Raw genomic sequence first — 23,817 nt, 5'->3', positions numbered from 1 at the left:
GCACAGCCCAGTCACCATGGTGGGACAGTACACAAATTAGGTCTAAGAGCTGCCATTATAGCCTCTTTCTGAAAGAGTGGAGGGAACATGCCAAGGCAGTTTGACTGTGGTGAGATGTTGATGTTCTTCTGTGAACTCAGGGGAGGTATATCTGAGGTACTGAGGATGCGTCTCTGTCTCTTGTGCAGTGCTGAATAAAGACATCACCACATGCAGGACCTCAACCATCACAGGGACGCTGAAGCGCCCTTCACTGCAGGATGAGGAGAAGCTGAAGCTCAACCACCAGAAGGGGTCCTCGAACTTTAATAGTCTTCCAGCTAATGTCTCCAAGATGCACTTGCAGGGCTCCCCTCACTACCTGGGGGCCATTAACCTGAATGAGTTCAGCAACCACACTCTCACCCTGAAGAAGGAGAAGAACCAGCCACCCAAATCTCTCTACATCTGCGATGGGGACATCTTCAAGAAGCTGGACACTGAGCTCTCAAGGGCACAGGAGCAAGCCCTGGACACCAGCTATGTCATCCTCCCCACCAATAGCTCCTCCACCCTGCGGGCAAAGCCACCCAAGGATGACAGCAAATACAGCATCAACATAGATCAGATGCCCCAGACCCGGCTCATCCACCTCAGTATGGCCACTGACCCGGGTTTCATCATCAAGAGCCCACCCAGGGAGCCCCTCGCTATGACATGCACCGAGGTGCAAGGTTCTCCCATGCTGCAACAACAACAACATCAGCAGCAGCAGCAGCAGCAGCAGAAGAAGAAGAACATCTCCAGCGAGTCGCAGCTCCCCAACAGCCTGTGCAACCCAGGTGACTCAGGGAACTTGGGCTTAGTGCCCAAGAGCGAGACCGTCTCCACCCTCTCCATGAGCTCCTTGGAGGTAAACAGGCTGCTTTCACCCATAGTCACATCCTGGTTTGTTCTGTTGTTCATGCCACCCTTTTCCTCCTGGGCTGATGCCTGCTGTCTTACAGTAACCAACGCTCCAGGAAAAGAGCCCGGCCTTTAATGTGCCCAGCAATGTGGTTTCAGTGCCCATTTAATCAGTGGGAGATTTATTTCATGATCTTTGCTAGTGATACCAAGCTGACTTGAAGTTTGACTATTAAGAATCCTTATAGTTTTCATCCGAGGTCGGGGTGGGCACTAATTTTTGATCGTGGGAGTGACTTCAAGAATCTTGTATGTGGTCAAGGCCTGTGGTGCAGTATCTCGGATGGAAATTGGGTACGGCAGGGAGCTGTGACTAGGAGTTTGGGTTGTGGGAGGGGATGTTGGGTTCTGGGTGTTAGTTTGAGTGGAGGAGAGGGTTGTGATGTGGGACAGAGGATTGGGGTGCAGGAGAAGGTGCAGGATCTGGGAGAGGGATGGGCCGCAGGGGAGGATTCAGACCTGGGGGAAGGTTGCATGAGGGGGTGCAGAAGGTTTGGCTTGTGTCCTGGGGCAGGGGTGCAGAGGACTTGGGTAGTAAATGGGGTAGGCAGTTGGGGTTCAGGAGGGGGTGGGGCACCAGGGACAGGCTCTGGTCCAGAGGAACCCTCAGGCAGGCTGCCCGCCTAATGTGCCTTCACACACCCCTCAAAGTGACCAGCTACTGGGGCCAGTGTGTGTCTCTGCACAGCGTGGCCCTTGGTGGGGAGAGAGGCGGTGTGTCTCCACGTGCTGCGTGCACCCACAAGCATGGGCCAGGCAGTTTACGGCAGTGACAGCTGAAAGGCTTGTGCTGGGGACAGTGGCAGCACACAGAAACACTCCCCTCAATGGGTGTGTGCTGCATAGAGACACACGTGGGCCCCACCAGCCGAATGCTTTGAGTGGCATACGGGGCTTCAGCGGGTGGGGAGCCTGCCTGAGGGTGCCCCTGGGCTTCAGGACCTTGGCAGCCCAGAGTGTCCTGATGGGCCAGACCTGCATGTGTGGTGGGCTGAATTCTTCCCACTTCCGAACTCTATTCTGCTCACTCCTGCTGTAGGCCATTAAGTTGCATTAAAGAACAGGTTAGATAAATGTCTGTGAAGGATGGTTTAGACTGTACTTGGTCCTGCTGTTGGGGAAGGGGGATGGATGCGATGGCCTCTTGAGGTCCCGTCCAGTCCTAGTATTCTATGATTCTATGAATTGCAGAAACTCACTCTTTTCCCTACAAACCTCTGCTCTGTCTTTGAAGCCTTCTCTCTCTCCTAGTTCCAGCACTGGTATTGTGGTTAAAGGTTTAGGAAGGGAGAGAATCAAACTGTTTCTGGACCCCATTTTTAAATCCAGCAGATATAGGCCGCTGCCTTGTGTTTATTTGAACTTCTTGGCCACTTCCCATCAGCCCGATGGAAACTGGACATAATGAGAGAGTTTAAAGATGATTCATAGGGTTTAACCAGACCGCTCTCATCCATTTTAATGGGAGGCATGTGGTGACTAAGCGGCTGGGTGGACTTTGATGAGTTCAGCCCCTCTGAAAAGAGATCTGTTACAATCATATAATCATAGAACACTAGAGCTGGAAGCAACCTCAAGAGGTCATAAGAGTACAGTCCCCTTGCCCTCATGGCAGGACTAAGCACCATCTATACCATCCCTGATAGGTATCTATCTAACCTGCTCTTAAATTTCTCCAGTAATGGAGATTCCAGAGCCTCCCTAGTCAAGTTATTCCAGTGTTTGACCACCCTGACAGGTAGGAAGTTTTTCCTAATGTCCAACCTAAACCTCCCTTGCTGCAATTTAAGCCCATTGCTCCTCGTCCTGTCCTCAGAGGCACCACTGGTTGCACAGTTAAGCTCCATGTGCGCAGTTCAGACTGATTGGTGTTGGTAGCATTGCACAGGATTTGTCTGAATGCTTCATTTGAGTTTTTTGATGGTTCTTCTGCTTTCCGTCCTTTGGCAGCTCATTTCATCTGTTAACACCTCTCCCGGGGAGAGAATTCCCATCCAGCTAGGTTCTTAGCAGAGGTTGAATCCAGTGTGGTTCTTATTCTTGCCCACTTCTAACAGCCTTGCAGCACCTGTTTCCTTTGCTTTCAACCTCTCTTGTGTGTTCTGGCCTTGGTGCCGGCTGCTCCCAGAGCACCCAAACCGGTTCCCTGACCCATGGCAGTGACTAAGGCTGCCTCAATCATTCCAGCTGTCTCCTTTCAGTCCGAGTGCGAGCTGCACAACACAGTCAGATCTGGGCAGGGAATGAGGCAGGGGTGGTCTCTCTATCTAGCCACTGTTCAGGGAGGTACTCATCCCCTATCCTCCCTGACTGACCTCTCTTTCTCTTTGAATCTGCAGAGACGGAAATCCCGTTATGCGGAGCTAGATTTTGAGGTGAGCGTTTCCTCCTTTAAATCCTTTTATGGAGGGGTGAGGTGGGGGAGAGGACCGGGCTCTGCTTTGCTTTGCAGCAGCTCTTCTAGCCAAAAAGCCGGGGAAAGGTCTCACAGCAGACAGGCGGCTGCAGCCACCCTGGCTGTACAAGGGGTTTACCATGCACAGCTAAATAAACGTTGGATTTACTCTTATTTGGCCCGGCTTAATTTATTGAGCAGCAACTGCTGAGTAAATGTTTGTCAATCGAGATTTTAAGTCAGTTCACACAAGGTCTGTAAACAATCTCATCTGTCAGTGAGTTGCTAATAGAAAGTTGATACTCCAGTATACTAGGAGCAGGTATCTGGGCCACTTTGCAGCCAGCGGGAGAGGAATTGAAGTATCCTGAGTCTTAAGCCAGGTCTGCATTACGCACTTGTATCACTGTAGCTACCTCACTGCAGGGTGTGAGAAATCCACACTCCAAGTGATGGAGTCACAGCAACCCATGTAGACAGTGCTCTGTCAGTAGCAGAGTTTCCCACCTCCCATGGAAGTGGATTAACCAATCTGACAAGAGAAGCTCTCCCAATGACCTAGATGTGTCATCAATAAAGCGGTACAGCTGCACTGGTGCAATGCTGTATGCACAGACCCACCCAAAATGTGAAACCTTCTCAGCTGGTCTCCATCCCTGTTGCTTGGGAATCCTTCACAAGGAAAAGGAGCCTCCCAACACCCCTCAGAGATGAGCGGTTTCATCCATGTTTTACAGATGGGGAACTCTAAAGCACAGAAGAGGAATGCGGTTGCTGTGGCAGAGCTGGGAACTGAACACAGGTCTCCCAAGTCCCATTGCAATGCCATGAAGCTGTTGCTTTGCAGAGGAAGGGTGGTTGGGTGGTGAAGGCATGAAACCGTCCTTTTTCTTCAAAGCGACTGCTTCATTCCAAAATCAGCTGTCAGCCCCTGGAAGAAGTGAGTGTGCTCAAACCTCAGGCTGTGAATCTGGCTCCAAAACCCAGGACCCTGGGCTATGTCTGAAACTGGCCCACCTACTAGGACCAAATTCTGGAACTCCGTGTTTGGCTAGCTTTGAATGTAGGCCTCGCAGTCCCTCAAAAGCTTTGCCATGCTTGGAGAGCTGTTGGGCTGAGATTCCTGTTTGCGACAAATCCTATAACCTGGCAGGACTCAGATGATTTAGCCTAGGTTTGATTTTTCCTGCCTCTAGCAAGATCTAGTTTTATACTCTCCAGGGTTCAGATGCTCAGCTTGCACCCAGGTCCCACTTAGGCAGTTTTCTTGTTGGTGAGGGCAGGGCAGACTGTGCGCCTTAAGGGGAGAAGGGTTTGCTGACCTGTCGCACACATCTTTGCTTCAGAAAATCATGCACACGAGAAAGCGTCACCAGGACATGTTCCAGGACCTGAACAGAAAGCTGCAGCATGCGGAAAAGGAGAAGGAGTCTCCATCAACGGAGATTAAGGTTAGTCATGCACCTTTGGTGCTCCTGGCTTCCAGCTCCAAGCACCATGAGGGGATCAGAGATGGAGGAAAATATAGGGGCATTTATTGGAACCCTGCACTTCAGTGTTACTCCGCTCTCAAACTCAATCTACTGGTGTGTGTGCGTGTGTCTGTGTGTGTGTACACACACAATGCCCATGGAATATTCCCTCTCCTTTAGCTCATTTGGCATTAGCTTGCGGTGCTGATGCAGAGAGTTCTGAGTTCTGCTCCCTGTGTGTTGTGAGTAGTGTGGTTCAGCTCATGTCTGTGGTGTCCCTTGCTCTGCACCTAGTCAACGGAGTCTTTAACACCTTTACAGCAAGAAAAGGGAGCAAAGGAAGGGTGCAGTGGGGATGGGTCATATCCCCTTTTCCATTGGTGTGAGCTGGTCTCAAGTCCAGAACAGGAGAGGACATCATCAGTTGTCACATTTGGACTTACCCAGAGACGGGGTTTATGCTGTGGGAGCAGCAGCACCGTCGGACGGTCTGGGAAAGGTGAGTGAGGGTGCAGAAGGACTCTGACCTCAGGATAAGGTTCCATTAAAGCTACTTGCAGCTCTGCCCTGTTGCATGATGGTTAGAATCCAAGGGTTGGAAGGTGCTGCAAGGGTCAGATACCCTAACCCGCTGCCACAATGCAGGGTTTGTTGTGTCTAAACCATTCAAGGCTGATGTCTAACCAGTGAAAACCTCCAGTGATGCCAACCTCCCTTAGCGGTCCCTTCCATTGTCCTGCTATTTTAACATCCAGGAAGTCGTGTTGGTTTTTGTTGTTGTTGTTGTTGTTGTTTTGTTTTTTCCCCTGAGTGCCCTTCAGGGGCAGTGAGATGATGTTGTTGGAATAATACAGGGAAAAGCTACAACCTTTCATGGAGGGGCAGAAAATAAGAGGTAGAACCATGGAAGGTCCATGGGCTGCTTCAGGTCCTATACGATTATGAATTATATTGTTGCCATCAATTCCAATGTATGTATCCATGAAAAGTCCTAAACCATTGAGTCAATGAGGTGGTTCATGCAGGGTTTGAGCAAACCACTGGGGATGGCATATTTCACACGAGTGTGAGCTCCAGCATGAAAGAACCATCTCAGCAAAGACCTTCAGCTGCCCCAGGAAGGAAAAGCAGGCTGCCTGAAGGACTATCTGTCTGGTGTCTGAGCCCTCCATTTCTGCTAGCCGGGTGCTGAATGGCTGGCGAGGAGCTTAATCTGCAGAGTGGTGGGTGGTCTGGATCAGGGCTGTTCTCTATAAGACCCTTGGGAACTGCTCTGAGGTGGAATTTTTCTGTTTTGGTTGGCATGTCCTCCATCCATCTTCAAAAGAGGGTGGAGTTGGCATTCATGGCCATCTGTGCACGGCCAGAGGACTAGCCAATGAGTGACGGCTGGGGCTCATTTTGATAGGATGTAGTTAGAGGCAAGCTAGATTGGTTCATTGTAAACACCAGGCCTGGATGTTACAGTGAGATCTGGACTAGGATTGTATAGGTATTGGTGCTGGGACTAAGGATTTTGCTCCATGCAATCCCCAGTTTTACTGTGCATGGTGGTTTATTGCAGGCATTCTGCATGTGGAGTTTGGCTGTTTTTACTGACTAAGGCCCTAGGGCTGGCAAACAGGTTCATGTTGTTCAATAGCCAACCCTAACCTTTGCCTTGGCTTGCTATTTGAGATTGAGAAACAGTTAATTTACTCTTCACTTTCTAGGGTCCTCCATATTTCCTGATTTTGCCCAGGCTTGGAGGCAGAAGGGCCTGATATTTCAAGGAGGCCTCTCCATGAAAGAGTCGTAGACCAGCTTGGCAAATCCAGGTTGTTCAGATAACTCAGAGAAGTATTTGAGCTTATTTGGTAGTCTAATGTTAGGAGACTGGGTTCCAGAAACACCATCAAAAGGCTTTTGGATGGTAACAGCTTTCAGAGGTTTTTGGAGGCATCCTTCAGTCTGCATAGACTATGGATTGCGTCCTTTATAGTTTCAATTGAGGACTTCATTTACAGCGTCTACTGTGACTATGAAGACCCACACGAGAGTGACAGTCCTTGCTGCATCTCTTGCAGATGTGGTGGGTGTCTGGAAAGTCCTTAGTGTGCTTTCTGTGCGCTCGCTTCTCCTCTGCTAGCTGTCTGATCCTCATCTCGCCCTTCTGAAGGCCCTTGTGTAACCCCTGCCTCCATCTGCTGCGGTCGTCTGCTAATTCTTCCCTGTTGTCCAGCTCGATGTCTACCTCTCTGAGGTCTCTCTTGCATACATCTTTGTAGTGCAAGTGGGGGCATTCGGGAGGTCTTTTGCCAGAGGCTAGCTCACCATACAGGATGTCTTTTGGAATCCTTCCATCATTCATCCTGTGGACGTGTCCAAGCCAGCGGAGCCGCCGCTGCCTGAGGAAGTTGTGAATGGTTGGGATTCCTCCTTGCTCGAGGACGGCGGTGTTGCTGTCCCAACCTGTGCTGGAGTCAAACTGAGAAGATGTATATGTTAAAACTGGGCTGCCTAATTCACTTCCTGGCCATGCCCTTTCCTTCCTTATGTGCACAAAGTAAGAAGCCTTCTGAGCATTGGTATTCAGTGGTCAATAGTGGGGTTTGTTTTTGCAAGGTCCTAAGCCGGTAAGAAAAACTATTGTTCCTTTGCATTGTCTCCCATCTGCCCTAAAAGGAAGGTCCCATGCCAGAGAAGGCAACTGACAAGACACCATGAACACTTCCCCAGTTTCCGTCCTGTGTGTGTTTAGGTTATAAAACGATGGAGCGTTTCTTCTGGTGGAAGTGGTAAAGCTAACATTAACGTAAGTCTGCCTTTCTGCTTCACCTCGGAGAGCCTTGTAGACAAGTCCTAATCCCTGCCACGATGCTTGTGTCCAAAAACATTTCCTCATGGGTAGAAAGCGCCTCATCTTTTGTACACAAATGAGATCACAAGCATCCATGGAATGCCCCATAACTTCCACTGTATCATGGAGGAGAAGGGACAGCTAGTGGGTGTTCTAGCCCATTCACCTGCATTGCTAAAGCTTCAATTTCCTTCTCCCTAAGCACCTCTCCCACTGACAGTGATCTAGTCTTGCCTTGACTATCCCCAGCAACAGCAATTTTCCAACCCCTACGGGGCAGCATGTTTCATTGCCTTAGCTCCTCTCCTTGTTATGAAGCTTTGAATGAATGAATGAAGAACCTAATCCTTCCACAACTCCTCTTCACCTGCTTCAGATAGGAAACTTGCTGCTGAAATTCAGGGCAAGTATCTGCCTGAGTTAAAATGCTTTTACTGAATTGTAGGCTTGATGCTTGCTCTATTGTTCTGAATTTACGTAACAATCCCCCTTGCTGTTCCATTGAGCTGCTTCGCTTCTGTTGGAAAATGTTGAGTCTACCATCTGGCTTGAGTCTCGTAGACGAACCATTTTGAAACCATTCTCAGAAAGGGCGAGGAGGAACTGGCTTTTGTCTCACAGGTGGGGCTTGGGAAGATGTCCTGGGAATGCAGCCATGACACGTGGTCACTGTTTATAAGTTGTTCATATTTGTTATTAAAACATGCATCTCCAAATACTTCCAGGAAGGAGCTACAGCTTAGTAACAAGAGTCCTCTGCAGTCTGTGGGATGCTGTTCCCCAGGTGCCCTTAAAACACTTTGTACACTTACATCATTTAATGCATCCTTGATAAATTTATGAATGGGATTAAATGGTGGTTTTGCCCATGATCACAGTGGATTAGGCATGATGACTTGGGGTTCCCTCTCATTGTTTCTGTGAGAAGATTCTTATAGAATCATAGAACACTAGCACTGGACGGGACCTCGAGAGGCCATCGAGTCCAGCCCCCTGCCCCAATGGCAGGACCAAGTACTATCTAAACCATCCCTGATAGACATCTATCTAACCTGTTCTTAAATATCTTCAGCAATGGAGATTCCACAACCTCCCTTGGCAATTTATTCCACTGTGTGACCACCCTGACTGTTAGGAACTTTTTCCTCATGTCCAACCTAAACCTCCCTTGCTGCAATTTAAGCCCGTTGCCTCTTGTTCTGTCCTCAGAGGCCAAGAAGAACAAGTTCTCTCCTTCCTCCTTATGACTCCCTTTTTGACACCTGAAAACCGCTATCATGTCTCCCCTCAATCTTCTCTTTTTCAAACTAAACAAGCCCAATTGTTTCACCCTTTTTTCATAGGTCACATTGTTTAGACCTTTAATCATTGTTGTCGCTCTTTTCTGGACCCTTTCTAGTTTCTCCACATCTTTTTTGAACTGCGGTGCCCAGAACTGGACACAATGCTCCAGCTGAGGCCTCACCAGCGCAGAGTAGAGCGGGAGAATGACTTCTCGTGTCTTGTTCACAACACACCTGTTAATGCATCCCAGAATCATGTTTGCTTTTTTTGCAACAGCATCACACTGTTGCCTCATATTTAGCTTGTGGTCCACTATAATCCCTAGATCCCTTTCTGCTGTACTCATTCCTAGACAGTCTCTTCCCATTCTGTATGTGTGAAACTGATTGTTCATTCCCAAGTGGAGCACTTTGCATTTGTCCTTATTAAACCTCATCCTGTTTACCTCAGACCATTTCTCCAATTTATCCAGATCATTTTGAATTATGACCATATCCCCCAAAGCAGTTGCAACTGCTCCCAACCTGGTATCATCTGCAAATTTAATAAGCGTACTGTCTATGCCAATATCTAAATCATTGATGAAGACATTGAACAGAACCGGTCCTAACACAGACCCCTGTGGAACCCCACTTGTTATACTTTTCCAGCAGGATTGAGAACCATTAAGAACTACTCTCTGGGTAAGGTTATCCAGCCAGTTATGCACCCACCTTATAGTAGCCTCATCTAAATTGTAGTTGCCTAGTTTTTTTATAAGTATATCATGAGAGACCGTATCAAATGCTTTACTAAAGTCTAGGTATATCACATCTACCACTTCTCCCCTATCCACAAGGCTCGTTATCCTATCAAAGAAAGCTAGCGGATTAGTTTGACAAGCTTTATTCTTTACAAACCCATGCTGGCTGTTTCCTATTACCTTACCACCTTCCAAGTGCTTGCAGATGATTTCTTTAATTACCTGCTCCATTATCTTTCCTGGCACAGAAGTTAAGCTGACTGGCCTGTAGTTTCCTGGGTTATTCTTATTCCCCTTTTTATAGATGGGCACTATATTTGCCCTTTTCCAGTCTTCTGGAATCTCTCCTGTCTCCCATGATTTTCCAAAGATGATAGCTAAAGGCTCAGATACCTCCTCTATCAGCTCCTTGAGTATTCTAGGGTGCATTTCATCAGGCCCTGGTGACTTGCAGACATCTAATTTTCCTAAGTGATTTTTAACTTGTTCTTTTTTATTTCAACTTCTAACCCTACCCCTTTCCCATTAGCATTCACTAGGTTGGGCATTCCTTCATCAGACTTCTCAGTGAAGACCGAAACAAAGAAGTCATTAAGCATCTCTGCCATTTCCAAGTTCCCTGTTACTGTTTCTCCCTCCTCACTGAGCAATGGCCCTACCCTGTCCGTGGTCTTCCTCTTGTTTCTAATATATTTATAAAAAGCCTTCTTGTTTCCCTTTATGTCTGTAGCCAGTTTGAGCTCATTTTGTGCCTTAGCCTTTCTAATCTTTCTCCTGCATTCTTGTGTTGTTAGCCTATATTCATCCTTTGTAATTTTTCCTTGTTTCTATTTTTTATACAATTCCTTTTTTATTTTGAGATCATGCAAGATCTCCTGGTTAAGCCAAGGCAGTTTTTTCCATATTTTCTATCTTTCCTGCACAGCGGGATAGCTTGCTTTTGGGCCCTTAATAATGTCCCTTTGAAAAACTGCCAACTCTCCTCAGCTGTTTTTCCCCTCAGTTTTGCTTCCCATGGGACCTTACCTACCAGCTCTCTGAGTTTACCAAAATCTGCCCTCCTGAAATCCATTATCTCTATTTTGCTGTTTTCTGTTCTACCCTTCCTTAGGATTGTGAACTCTATGATTTCATGATCACTTTCACCCAAGCTGCCTTCCACCTTCAAGTTCTCTACCAATTCCTCCCTATTTGTTAAAATCAAATCTAAAACAGCCTCCACTCGGTAGCTTTTTCAACCTTTTGGAATAAAAAATTGTCTCCACTACAATCCAAGAATTTACTGGATTGCACTTATTGCACTTTTCTCACAGATGTAGAAGACTGATGCTCAGCAGTGACTCAGACTAGGACTCAGGAGTCCAGAATGCCTGTACAGGTTAAACCTCTGTAGTCTGGCACACTCTGATCTAGCAACATCCATGGTCTGGCATGATTTTCATTGGCCATACCCATGATAAATGAACATCCAGCTAAGTTTCCCGTGGTCCCATAAAGTTTGTTTACAGCCACCAGTCCTGCCTTTCAGTGTTCTGTGCTGTTATTTAGTTGTAATTCACCTCTACATGTCTTCTAAGAGCCCAGTAAGTAGTGAAAGTGTTAGTAATGCTGCCGAACAATGTTGACCTCCTGTGGGCCAACAAATTATCTGAAACGGCACCAGTCAGGTCCTGAGGGTAACAGGTTCAACATGTATCTTGTTCTGCCTGTTAGACACTCTTTCTCAGGTACACATATGTTTGGATCCTCAATTGGTGTAAACCAGCCACAAGCATGATCTACTAAAATGTCATTCTTCTCATGCCCTATTTTCCTGGCCTCACAAGTATATTAGCACTCAGACCTAAAGACCCTGAGATGGAAATAGTGGTATTGATCATTATTCTGAATGATTTTCTTATTACAGAAACAACTAGAAGCCCTAGTCATGCACCAGGACCCTATTCTGCTAGGTGAAGTCTGAACACTAACCTAATACATTCCCTGCCCCAAGTTGCTTACAATGTCAGAATAAGATGCCAGACAGCATCCCAACCTCTGCAGTTTCCCCAATATGATCTGGATTAAGACTCAGCCAGCTTGCCTTCACTCCCAGCCAAGGGGATCTTACAGTGTCCTAGGTTATGGTGAGGAGATATCTTTTGTTGGACCAACTCCTGCTAGTGAGAGAGATAAACTATTGTGTTTCTTTAGGTCTGTGACAAAACCCAACAGCATTTATATAGAGAACCTAGCCCTAGCTAGTCCAGATAGAAGAGTCCAGTTTGAAGTAGCAGTATTAACAGCAATTATTTAGATGCCTCTTCCAGAGCATTGCCAATATTAAATTAATCCTTTGCCTGAGAGGCCAATTAAGTCACCTAGTCCAAGATCATCCCCTGTAATATGTAATCTCTGTACCTCTTCTTCTGTTTATTTCAGTTTAGGAAAACATGTCCATCCAGTGCTGTGGGTGCACATTCAGAAGTTTATGATAAAAATGACATCATCCAATAGGACTGATTGTCAATACATAAGGGCAGTGCCCTCCAACTCCAGCTGTATCTCAAGCAAGACTTTCCTCTCATTGCTACCCAAGTCCTGCAGATAAAATAAATGGGCCTTACACATCTGGGTTCTGATGAACCAATCAGGGACATTTCACTGCTAAAGGGATGATAAAAGATACTCTAGGGCTGTGTCTTCATTACAAAAATAACTTCGAAGTAAGCAACTTCAAATATGAGTTTGTACACACACCTTACTTCAAAGTTAAACTTGGTAGCAGGGCACTACTCCATTCCCAGGAATGGAGTTAGGACTTCAAAGTCGGGCTCCCTACTTCAAAGTTAACTTTGAAGTAAGGAAAAAAGTGTGTAGACTCTCTGCTGGCTACTTCAATGTAGTGCCTAACTTTGAAGTTAATTTCAACGTTAGTTCCTAATGTAGACGCACCCTAGGACTCTTAAATCCATCAGACAAAGACATAACAAGAAGTTCTGGTTGGAATTTTGAATCAGTCAAGTTCAAGTTGAAGTAAGGATCCAGATTTTTACAACAGAGTGTACTCTTGGGACAGCTTGTCAAGGGATGTGGTAACTTCACCATCTCTTGGATTCTTCAAGTCAAGATTGAATAGCTTGCTAAAAGATCTCCTGTAACTCAGGCAGCAGCTAGTGGACTCGATGCAGGCATCCCTGAAGGAGGTTCTCCAGCCTGCGTTATGGAGGAAGTTAGATTTGATTGTCATAATGGCCCCTCTGGCCTTGGAATCTATCAATCTCATCTCCAAGAAGCATCTGTTTTCAATCTGCTCATGATTAAACTGGGTTGGATTTTTATCCCAGGGCCCTCTGAGGATGCTGCTTGTCATGACAGCGTATGGGGAAGGGTGATCTCTGAGGTAATCAGGGCCCAGCTCATTTAAAAATTCGTAAGATGCTGCCATTGGAGCACAGATATCAGAGCGAAGGGACAACACACACTCTGCAAGCAAAACCCCAGTACAAATGAGCGGGCACAGCTGAAGCTGCCAAGGTTCTCAGGCCATTATCACCCAGAACGGCACACTGGGGCAGCCCCATCTGGAGGTGACAATGGGTCACAGAGCCAGAGAAACATCTGCACCAAAAGGAAGTAGCTGCAGCCTCCTGAGCAAAAGCAAATGATTAAAAGCATTCTTGGGAAATGTTGCCATCTGGGCATTCAACAGACCTTAAACTTGCAAAAAATGGGCACATTCCCTCAACAGAAGCAGCTGATACCTTCTTCCACTCCCTCCAGTTTCATAGAAACGTAGAATTGTAGAATCATAAGACTGGAAGAGACTTCAGGAGGTCTCCGAGTCCAGCCCTCTGCAGGACCCTCTCCATTGCATCCACATCCTTTCTATACTGGGGGGCCCAGAACTGGACACAGTACTCCAGATGTGACCTCACCAGTGCCAAATAGAGGGGAATAATAACTATTCTAGATCTGCTGGAAATGCTCCTTCTAATGCACACCAATACAGCATTAGCCTTCTTGGCTATAAGGACACGTTATTGACTCTTATCCAGTTTCGCATCCACTATAATCTCTGGTCTTTTTCTGCAGCGCTGCTGCTTAGCGAGTCAGTCCCCAGCCTGTGACGATGCTTGGGATTCTTCCATCCCAAGTGCAGGATTTTGCAGTTGTCCTTGCTGAACCTAATCAGATTTCTTTTGGCCTAATCCTCCAATTTGTCTAGTTTCCCCACTGCAATCTGAGTTAAGACTCCACCAGCTCTCATTCTCTCCCAGCCAAGGAGATCTTACAGTGTCCCTCTCTGGCAATTTAAGATCACTTTACATCGCTCTGCCTGGTTTGTTACTGGCTCATAAGTTTGCATTCCACCTACAGAGGAGTCAGCATCACTTTGGGTCCCTCCCGTTGCATCATTTTTTTTGGCTGTTGCAAATTGTTGCCCAGATCCTATCTGCTATATTAAAAACAAGTAAAGCTGCTGGAAACCTTGTTGCTAACACATTTCTCTATTCAAATGCTAATCATTGCCTGCCCATTACAGACTACCGGGCCAGATACTCAGCATCCACTCCCCGAAGCTCTGTCTCTCTCTCTTCTCACTAGCTGTGAACATTAAAGCAGGGGCCGTAGAGAGCCATATAGCGCCACTAAGCTGCTCCTTCAAGTAAATTAATCAGAGGTTCTAGGGCTTGTACTGAGTGTTGATGGAAGGCAATACACTCTGCAAGAGCATCGTATAAAAGATGTGCCCTTGCCAGCTTCAATGTAAGGGTCCCCTTTGTTTCTGCTGGGCTTAGAACCTGCTTTGAGAGCAGTTAAAGTGATTCTCCTGCACTTCCTGTCACTGGGTGTTCTCTGATCTGGCACCTTGGGAGAATTTGAGCAATACTGAAGTCCCCTTCCCCCCACCCCCACCTTCTCTCTCTCGCTCTCTTTATATCTAGTTTTACAGTTGGCTCATGACTTGCGCTGACACCAGCAAATGTGATTCCAAATGGAGCCAGGTACAATGCTGTGGATTCCTAGTGCTGGAGGTTCTTGCACACATTTAATTTTAGCTCTCAAGGCTTGGGAGCCCACCTCGGCCTTAGTTTGACTTTTGGCTTTGAGCAAAGTCCAGAGTTCAAAGGGCCAGTGTACCTGAGCAGGTCATGTTTCCTGGAAGAACCAGAAATGGGCTGAAGGTCACGTAGGGTACCTCTACACAGAGCTTGGGAGCCTGCTGAAGTGAGCCTCCCAGTCAAGGTCATCAGACTCAAGCTTGCAAAGCTGGCACTAGCGCTCTGAAAATAGGGGTGGAGACAATGCTTTGAAGCGGAGTTCAGACAAGAGCTCAGACAATGAAGCCTAGCCCAGCTCGAGCCAAGACTTCAAAGCTCTGTAACGCAGCAGTTTTGCTCTAGCCTGAATCTGTTAAGCTGGGCTGGGGGGTGTGCTTGCACCCATTCCAAAACCCTGTGTAGATATATATTTAGAGGCCCAGACACAGCCCAGAATTCAGTCCCAGCTTCATCCCAAAACTTGGACTCCAAAATCTGGCCTTTTGCTCATCCCAGTGTCCATCTCACATTAAAACCTGACCCTATACTCCTTCTGAAGCCTGGCCGTGCGATTTGGCCACTGAGAGCAAAAGGGGTGGGGGCTGATGCTGTCACTGAGTACTTCCTTGTGGCACACAGAGGCATTCTGGCCTGCGTGGCAGAGCCTGAGAACCAGATTGGGCCCTGGCTTGCCTGTATCAGGCCAATGAGGCGAGGAGCTCCCCTTCCTTGCAGTGGCACAAGCCAGTCAACACTGGCACAGCTGTGAGGCACCCCACGTGGCTGGAGTGCTGCTGTGGGTGAGGGGAGCCCCACGTCTTGTGGGCTAGATCCAAGCAAGTTGTAGGCCCGATCCTGCCCGCGGGCCATAGCTTCACCACCCCTGTGCTAAGTCTGCCATCCTGGAGCTCCAGAATTAACTGGAGCTGCTCTGCCCTGCAGCTGTTATTCTATGGGCCTGCCAGGCCCTAATTGGCTGCTCCTCTCAGCCTTTCTCTGATTGGCTGCTTCCTGCACGGCCTCCTTAACTCGTTAGAGCCCAGCTTGGGGCAGGCACCTATCACAGAAACAAACTCTGAAAGTAGGCATAAAACCTTTGTCCAGCCTTGTACCTTGGCTGATTCCTGATAGAGGGTGTTCTTACACAGAGCTTTTGTTCTGTGGCGAAATCAGAAAAATGTGGGGATGCGGATTATTTTATTTTGATCTTTATTTATTTTTCATTTGGCTTATCTGGGGAAAGGTTCCCTATTTTTGTTTGCTTGTTTAGTCAAATAATACAGCAACATACTGAAACAAAATACTATTAAGAAACCAAAAGCTGAAACATGTGACTTAGGAAATGCTGAAACAAAATGTTCTATTTTTATTTTTATTTGTCTCCTTTTGGCCAGAACTATTCATTGGATTGAACTCAAATTCACAAGTCATTTGAGTTGGGCTGAAACTTTTGTGTTTTTTTTGGTTTTGTTTTTTTAAACAAGTAAGTAATTCAGCTGAACAAAAAATTAGCTCTGTCCGTGAGATAGTCATGCCTGGGCCTCATGTGATCTTCTCCAGACATGGTTTAAGCCAGCCACTTTGCAATCAGTTACTCCTTCTCAATTGTCAGAGGACTGTGCCTGTTTCACTGCTGTTTTCATTGACATAAAATTGTAGAACGCTACAACTGGAAGGGAACTTAAGAGGTCTTCGACGCCAGTCCCCTGCCCTCATGGCAGGAACAAGCACCATAGACCATCCCTGATAGGGGTCTATCTAACTTGCTCTTAAATATCTCCAGTGATGGAGATTCCACAACCTTCCTAGGCAATTTATTCCAGTACTTAACCAACCTGATAGTTAGGAAAGTTTTTTCTTCATGTCTGGCCTAAAACTCCCTTGCTGCAGTTTAAGTCTAATGCTTCTTGTCCTGTCCTCAGGCACCAAGAAAAACAATTTTTCTCCCTCTTCCTTGTAACACTCTTTTAGGTACTTGTAAACAGCTATCACGTCCTCCCTGAGTCTTCTCTTTTCTAGGCTAAACTAGCCCAGTTCCCTCAGTTTTCCCTCATAGCTCATGTTCTCTAGACCTTTAATCATTCTTGTTGCTCTTCTCTGGACCTTCTCTAATTTCTCCACATCCCTCTTGAAATGCGGTGCCCAAAACTGGACACAACAATCCAAATGAGGCCTAATCAGCACAAAGAAGAGCAGAAGAATGACCTCTTGTGTCTTGCTCACAACTCTCCTGTTAATGCATCCCAGAATCGTATTTGCTTTTTTTGCAACAGTGTCACACTGTTGACTCATATTTAGCTTGTGGGCCACTATGACCCCTAGATCCCTTTCTGCAGTACTCCTTGCTAGACAGTCGCTTCCCATTCTGTGTGTGTGAAACTGATTATTCCTTCCTAAATGGAGTACTTTGTATTTGTCCTTATTAAACTTCATCCTATTTACCTCAGACCATTTCTCCACTTTGTCCAGATCATTTTGAATTCTGACCCTATCCTCCAAAGCAGTTGCAAACCCTCCCAGCTTGCTTTCATCTGCAAATTTACTAAGCATATTCTCTATGCCAGTATCTAAATCATTGATGAAGATATTGAACAGAAGCAGTCCCAAAACAAACGCCTGTGGAACCCCACTTTCTATGCCCTTCCAGCATGAATGCAAATCATTAATAACTACCCTCTGAGAATAGCTATCCAGCAGTTATTCACCCACCTTATAGTAGCCCTATCTAAGTTGTATTTGCCCAGTTTGTTGATAAGAAGATCATGCAAGATCATATCAAATGCATTACTGAAGTCTAGGTATACCACCTTCACTGCTTCTCCCTTATCCCTAAGCCTTGTTATCCTATCAAAAAAGCTACCAGATTGTAATGGAAAATAAATATATAAAAATCATTTCAGATTGAGCAAAACTTTTCATTCAAACTAAAATAATCTCCCACCCTGACACCCTCATATTTCTGATTTGGCCACAGAACCAAAATACTAATACTAATAATAATAATAATAATAATAATAATAATAATTTACTCAGCTCTGATACCAATCAACATATCTCAGACTGGAAGAAAGGATTGTTAAGTTACATCTCCAGCCTGCCAGGGGCAAGGGTCTATCTGTGGGAATCCTGTTATGGACAAGTCTGAAGAGCTCTGCTTTGTGTCTCTATGACCTCTGCTACAAACACAGCTCTAGATGGAGGTGTGCACTGTCAGAAACATTCCATATTGTTCAGAGGCTCATCAAAGGCTCTTCCAAAGAAACTCTCCTTTCTACCATCCCCCCACTGCCAGTCTGAGCTTTCAAAGGCTTTTCAGATCTTCCCAAAGAACATACTGTTGTAGGTAATTAGTAACCTGGGCCATGTGTCTGCCTCGCATGCAGTAGCGCATATCAGAGCGAATTCACTCATTGGCTGGCTAGCTGTCTTTCAGTCAGCCGGCTTGGTAGCTGGAGGTGTTTCTTCAGGGTGGGAAAATTCCATTCCCCAGCAGCCGGAGCAGAGTGCACAGTTCTGGGCTGAGCACCCAGGGGTACAAGGCGAGTATCTGTATCAGACTTCAAATACAGAGTCTGTTCCTAGGAACCCAGTCCTAAGCATCTTGAGGCTGTCAGCCAGGCCCTGCACTCTCAGGCTGGCCGGCCCTGCTACAGTTCCTGTTTAATACTCCCTGCACTTCTTAAAGGCTTGATGGAACAATAACCAGCAGTTGTTAAAAGGAAAATTAAAGTGTCTTTTCCAGGGAATGTGACATGAAGCCTAATAATTGTTACAATAAATTCTGCTATGAAAATTACAGAGAATCTTAATTAGTTCAGGCATCAAATATCTCTAGCCTATCCAGTGTCCCACATACTGGCTATCAGCAGTCCTGCATGCCATCCAGCTCATCTGTTCCCCGCCATCCCCTGTTACTTACATCAGGTACCCTGCTGCCCATCTACCATCCCTGGACTGTCACCAAGGACAGCCAGTATTATCTGCCTTACATGGTTTTCAGAACTGCAGGATGCGTCCTCTGCCCACTGTCCCCTAACCTGTCATGCAGCAAGTGCTTTCTGAAACAGAAGAGGCTGATTTATCAAATTGGTGGAACAAAGGTGCATGAGCCTGGAGGATTCTGGGTACTAACTCTGGCTGAGCCATTTACTTCCTCTGTAACTTTGGGGCGTGTACCTGGAGACAAATGTTTTCAGCTGAAGTCAGGGGCTGGGGGGGCTGCAGGTGGTCAGCACTTATAATTGGGCCCAGGATGTTGGAGGTTGCGCACCCATGTAGTTGTAGAGCTTGAAGTCGAAGGGCACACTGGAAAATATGGGCCTTGCACTGTTAGTGCCTCAGTCAAATGCAGCTGTGAAACATAATGAAAATGAGACAAGCTGGCTGGGAACAGGTGCTGCATCATCAGTCTATGCAGGCAGATGAAATACTCACCAAAACAATGAGAGGGTTCCCATTGCTCCACTAGAGTCCTGGCTCCTAAATGCTGGTGTGCCTCTTACTTCTGGCACATCAGGGTTTGCTGCCTGTTATCCCACACTCCCTTTCCTTCAGAGAATCACAGAATCATTGGGCTGGAAGAGACCTCAGGAGGTCATCGAGTCCAGCCCCTTGCCCAAAGCAGGACTAACCGTAACAAAATCATCCTAGCCAGGACTTTGTCAATCCAGGACTTAAAAACCTCTAGGGGTGGAGATTCCACCAACTCTGTAGGTGACACATTCGTTAATGTCGAGCCTGTCTGGTGGGCCAAGAGCACCAGTGTTGCCTGCCTTTCTTGGGTAGTGCATGGTCTACCAGGCCTGTGGGTTACAGTGAGCCTGGTACGTTACACTACATGCAATTGAAGTGGTAATAGAGCTGGTGAGAAAATGGATTTTCTGTACAGTGAAAAATGTTGAGATTTCAAAAAATATTTCATCCCAAACTGGGACAAACACCCAGCTTTAAAATTGTTTGATGGAAAAAATATAATCTTAAAAAAAAACTGTTTTGGGTCATCAATTGACCCATTTTGTTTCTATAAAAGTTGGAACATTCTGCTTGGGTTTCAGTCCTGTTTAAAAAGTTTATAAGAAATAAAGTGCAGCTAGAAAGGGAAATTAGCTGAGGAAAAAATCAAAGGGCTTTGACTCAGAAAGATTCAATTTCTTTCATTCAGTCAAAACAGTTTCTCAAAAATGTCCTGTTTTGTCAAACAGCTGAAGTCCTTGGGAGCAAGTGGGTGCTCAGCACTTTTGAAAATCAAGGCACTTGTTGAAGTGCCAAAAGATGGTGGTAGGAACCAACTGTTAGGCACTTATTTTAAAAACCCTCACTTATCATTTATTTATATAGTACTTCTCATACCAAAGCTATTGACCAACTCGTTACATGAACTCTGTGCAACACATAGGAATCATTTCAGCTTTCATAGAAGTGCCTTCCGTTCTGGCATAGAGGCCGGTGTTTGTTTTAGGAGTGAACAGCTACTCAACAGTTCAAGGCAGGAAGTACCTTCCAGGACACATCATAAAAGACATACTTGCGTGCAAGCTTATCCGACTACTCCACTTGCACTGGGGAGGTTTCTCGATGTGGGCATAGTCTGAGACATATTGCAGGCAATCAGACTGACCAAGGGCTGCAGTCTGATTTAGGTGGGTCTCAGTCCAGTTCCAGAAGAGAAGTAGCAGCTCTTTGTTGGACATCTCTGTCCTGAGAGGCCCCAGAATTGAAGGGCCCAGGAGAATACATTCTAGTTGGATTTTCAAAGCCACCCAGAGGATCTGGAGAGGCTCCAGTGGCCCTCTGTCATCGCAGTGGGCAGCAAGTTCATTATATCCAAGATGATCTCCTGCAATAAGGTAGTTTGGCTTGTTGCCCTTGTGCACCTAGAATTTGTGGGGTGAGCCAATTGAACTCTAGCAGTACTTGGATTGGATGCAGGGAGAGCGCATAGCTCTCAGTCAGGGTTGTGTGCAATCAGCATGCACTTTGTTTCTCGTGCCCCCTTGCTTTATATGCATGTTGCTTTAATAATGCCAGAAAGGTGAAAAAACACTATGTATTTGGAAACCATCAGAATCTGGCAAGCCTGCCTGTAGGCAATATTGAACACAGTCTCTCACAGGCCAAACAGAGAGCCCTGACGGGCCGCAGGTTGCTTGCCACTGGGTTAGATTGTTTGGGTTCCTGTGATTGGAAGACCTGCAGCACAGGAATGACTGGGACAGTTCCAACTTAAGCTTATGCCATGTGGGTAGAACTGAGGAGTGGAGAGGCAGGGCTGGAGGGTGCTTATGGTCAGGACTGAGGTGCATTGGCAAAACTGTTGAAACTGCGTGGGAGCTCAGGTCTTAAAATAACAAAGTCCTGCTGCTGAAGATGGCCTTAGTAATAACCCGATCAAAGGAGGTCTTTGCATTGAAAGAAGGAAGAGGAGTTGCCTCATGGACGTGTACTCATCCAACCATTTGTGCACCTTTCTGTGAAGCACCATAGATGGGGACTTGGTTTGGACTGAGATCAGTAGCCACTGGTTCTACAATGTATTGTGACATCTTGTCTTTGGGATGCTATTTACTGACACTGTGCCTATCATCCCACCTCGTTCTCAAACGGAGTTCAAGTGCTCCTTGAAGCAGTTCGTGTGAAACTGGAAGAGATGAGTTAGATCATGGCACAGGTACCCATGAAGGACCAGGTTCTGATCTCAGTTACGTTAGTGCAAAGGAAGAGTAACAACTGCGATTTTGATGGTGTTACTCTGGATTTACACTGCTGCAGCCCAAGTAAGCTTATGGTGCTCATACAGCAGGGACTGTCATTCCAGGATTTCAGTACATGGATGAAAGGAAATGCAGACAATTCCAGTTTGCAAGAAATATCGTTTCCAGCCTAACCAGGTACAGAGGAGGGCTGCTAGGGTGATCACAGAATGGAAAGTTTTGCTGATTAGAACACATTGATGGAGCTTGGCTTGTTGAGCTTAGAAAAACAAAAGTTGAGAGAGGCTCTGGTTGGTCCCTGTAAGTATGAGGAAGAAGAGCTGTTTAAGCTGCAGGACAGTGCTGGCACAAGAACAAATGGGGATGATGTGGCCAAGAATAAAATTCAGCAGGAAGTTAGATGAGGGGTTCTTCCCACCATTGGCAGGGTGAAATTCTGGAAGAGCTTCACAACAGGAGGAGTGGGACGAAAAACCTAAGTAGCTGGAAGATCCAGCTGGTTAGGTTAATAAAAAAGGTTATGTGGTGGGGCTGCCTGCAACAGCAGGTGACTGGATACAGTGATCCAGGAGACCCCTTCCAGTCTTAAATTCTAGAAGGACTTGTCTACAGTAGCGGAGTGAAGAACAGCATCCAGGACCGGGGACTAGACGATGTGTCCCACACGGGAAGTACACCAAAACACCACAGTTCAGTGTGTGGATATGATTCCTCTGGTCAATACTGCTGAATAATAGCACAAGAACTATAGAGTGAATCTAGGTGCATCTTCTCCCCCTCTGACACCTTCACCCCTGTTTTTCTTGCTCCTCTTAACCTGAATTATCTGTCTTTTCTGCCAATATTTCTTCCAGACCGAACCCTTTCACTTGGCAGGTGGTTTGCAGAGAACTTCACACTGTTCTGGTGTCTGGGAGAACACATTTTAGTCTAATCTTTGTAGGGCTGATAAAGCATGAGATAGATCTCTATTACAAAGGGAAAATGTGGGGAAGCATCATGGTATGCTGATTGGTAATATTACCTGTGCCTGCCTTTTCACTCATATATGAGCATGAGAACATGCCACAAATTATGGAACCTTTTGTTACCCCTACAAAACACACCAGAGCATTCCACAGTATCTTTAGAAACATCAGAATGCAATTCTTGGGTTGATATCAATGGCACTATACTGGCATAAAATTGCACTAACATAGTGGTGAATCAAGTCCCAAAAGTGTCAGTTGGAATCCGTAAAAAACTCCTATTGATTTTGCAGAACTAAGCCTTTAATCGTCACAGATATCGTTAATACAAGAAGCAATTACATTTATGAGATGTTTATTGGGGGTATCTATAGGTATGAATGTAAGAAAATGGACTGCATGCCTTTAAATACAGCTGATGAAAGATGATTTTTCAGCAAAAAAAAAATCTATGAAAAATAAAACTAAATAATAGTCTTCTAAATTTTCCATGTAAATGTTAGATTTTTGGTGGGAAATTGAATACCTAAAATGTTTGTCTCAAGACAGAAATATTTTGAGTTCAGTATTTTGTAGAAAGCCTGAAATTTTCCATGTCTAGCCGTCATTTTTCACACACCAAAAAACAAACCTCTTTATTTGAAAAGCTAATTTTCTTTCCAGAAAGACTTGTAACAGAAACTCTTCACCCAACCCTGTCTTTAAAACAAAAAGACAGAAGAAGAAATCTAGTAGGTGAAAGACGATGGTAGCAGGATTGACAATAACTTTTTTCCTCTTTCTTTCTCTTTCTCTCCTTTGTTTTGTAGCAAGAAAAACAGCAGACACCAAACAAGAGACCCTGGGAAGCAATCAGGAAGGTCCATTCACCACCATCATGGGTTAAAAAAGACATGGAACCATTACCACAGTCTCCCTTAGAACTAAAAACTGTAGAGTGGGAGAAAACAGGTGCCACCATACCCCTGGTGGGACAAGACATTATAGACCTTCAGACGGAGGTCTGAGAGGAAAGGAAAAAAGGGACTTTTTTTCCAGAAAAACAAACAAAACAAACAAATTTTAAAAAACGGATTAAATTCAATCAAAATTATACAAGGAAGAGTGTTTGGTTTCTTTTGAAACCTTTGGTAAAAGAGAAGTAACTTTTGTATTATTCTCAGCAGAGAGGGGAGTATTACTTTATAGAACTCAGTAGCAGTAGGTACAGAACAGTGCGATCTTCCCTGGGTAGGCCCAAAGAGGAGATGAGCCTGGAAAAATAATGGAGGGGAGAGGGAGGGGTGGGTGGGGAACAACTCCAACACAACACTTTAGTGGTGAGAGGATGATCGAGGATGATCGTATCACCAGATACGTTGAGTCTTCCTGCTCTGGAACTGGGAGCTATAAAAGGACATTGGGAGAAAATATGGCAGCGGAAAAGCCAAGAGGGTTG

The 23,817-nt window shown here is 45.9% G+C and overlaps 1 protein-coding gene across 1 annotated transcript in view; it reads left to right on the top strand.

Moving 5' to 3' along the window:
• The window catches only part of ADGRB1 (adhesion G protein-coupled receptor B1), an 87,144-nt gene extending 63,758 nt beyond the window's left edge, over nucleotides 1-23,386 (top strand). Inside the window, exons 10-13 of the mRNA XM_074988051.1 lie at nucleotides 189-892; nucleotides 3,285-3,320; nucleotides 4,687-4,791; nucleotides 23,189-23,386. Of these exons, the coding sequence (XP_074844152.1) occupies nucleotides 189-892; nucleotides 3,285-3,320; nucleotides 4,687-4,791; nucleotides 23,189-23,386 (1,043 nt within the window). The remainder of the gene's footprint in view (nucleotides 1-188; nucleotides 893-3,284; nucleotides 3,321-4,686; nucleotides 4,792-23,188) is intronic.
• Nucleotides 23,387-23,817: the final 431 nt, after the last annotated feature.

This window comes from Carettochelys insculpta, chromosome 2 (assembly GCF_033958435.1).
Source record: "Carettochelys insculpta isolate YL-2023 chromosome 2, ASM3395843v1, whole genome shotgun sequence".
Taxonomy (NCBI): domain Eukaryota; kingdom Metazoa; phylum Chordata; order Testudines; family Carettochelyidae; genus Carettochelys; species Carettochelys insculpta.
This window is presented reverse-complemented; position numbering and strand designations above follow the sequence as displayed.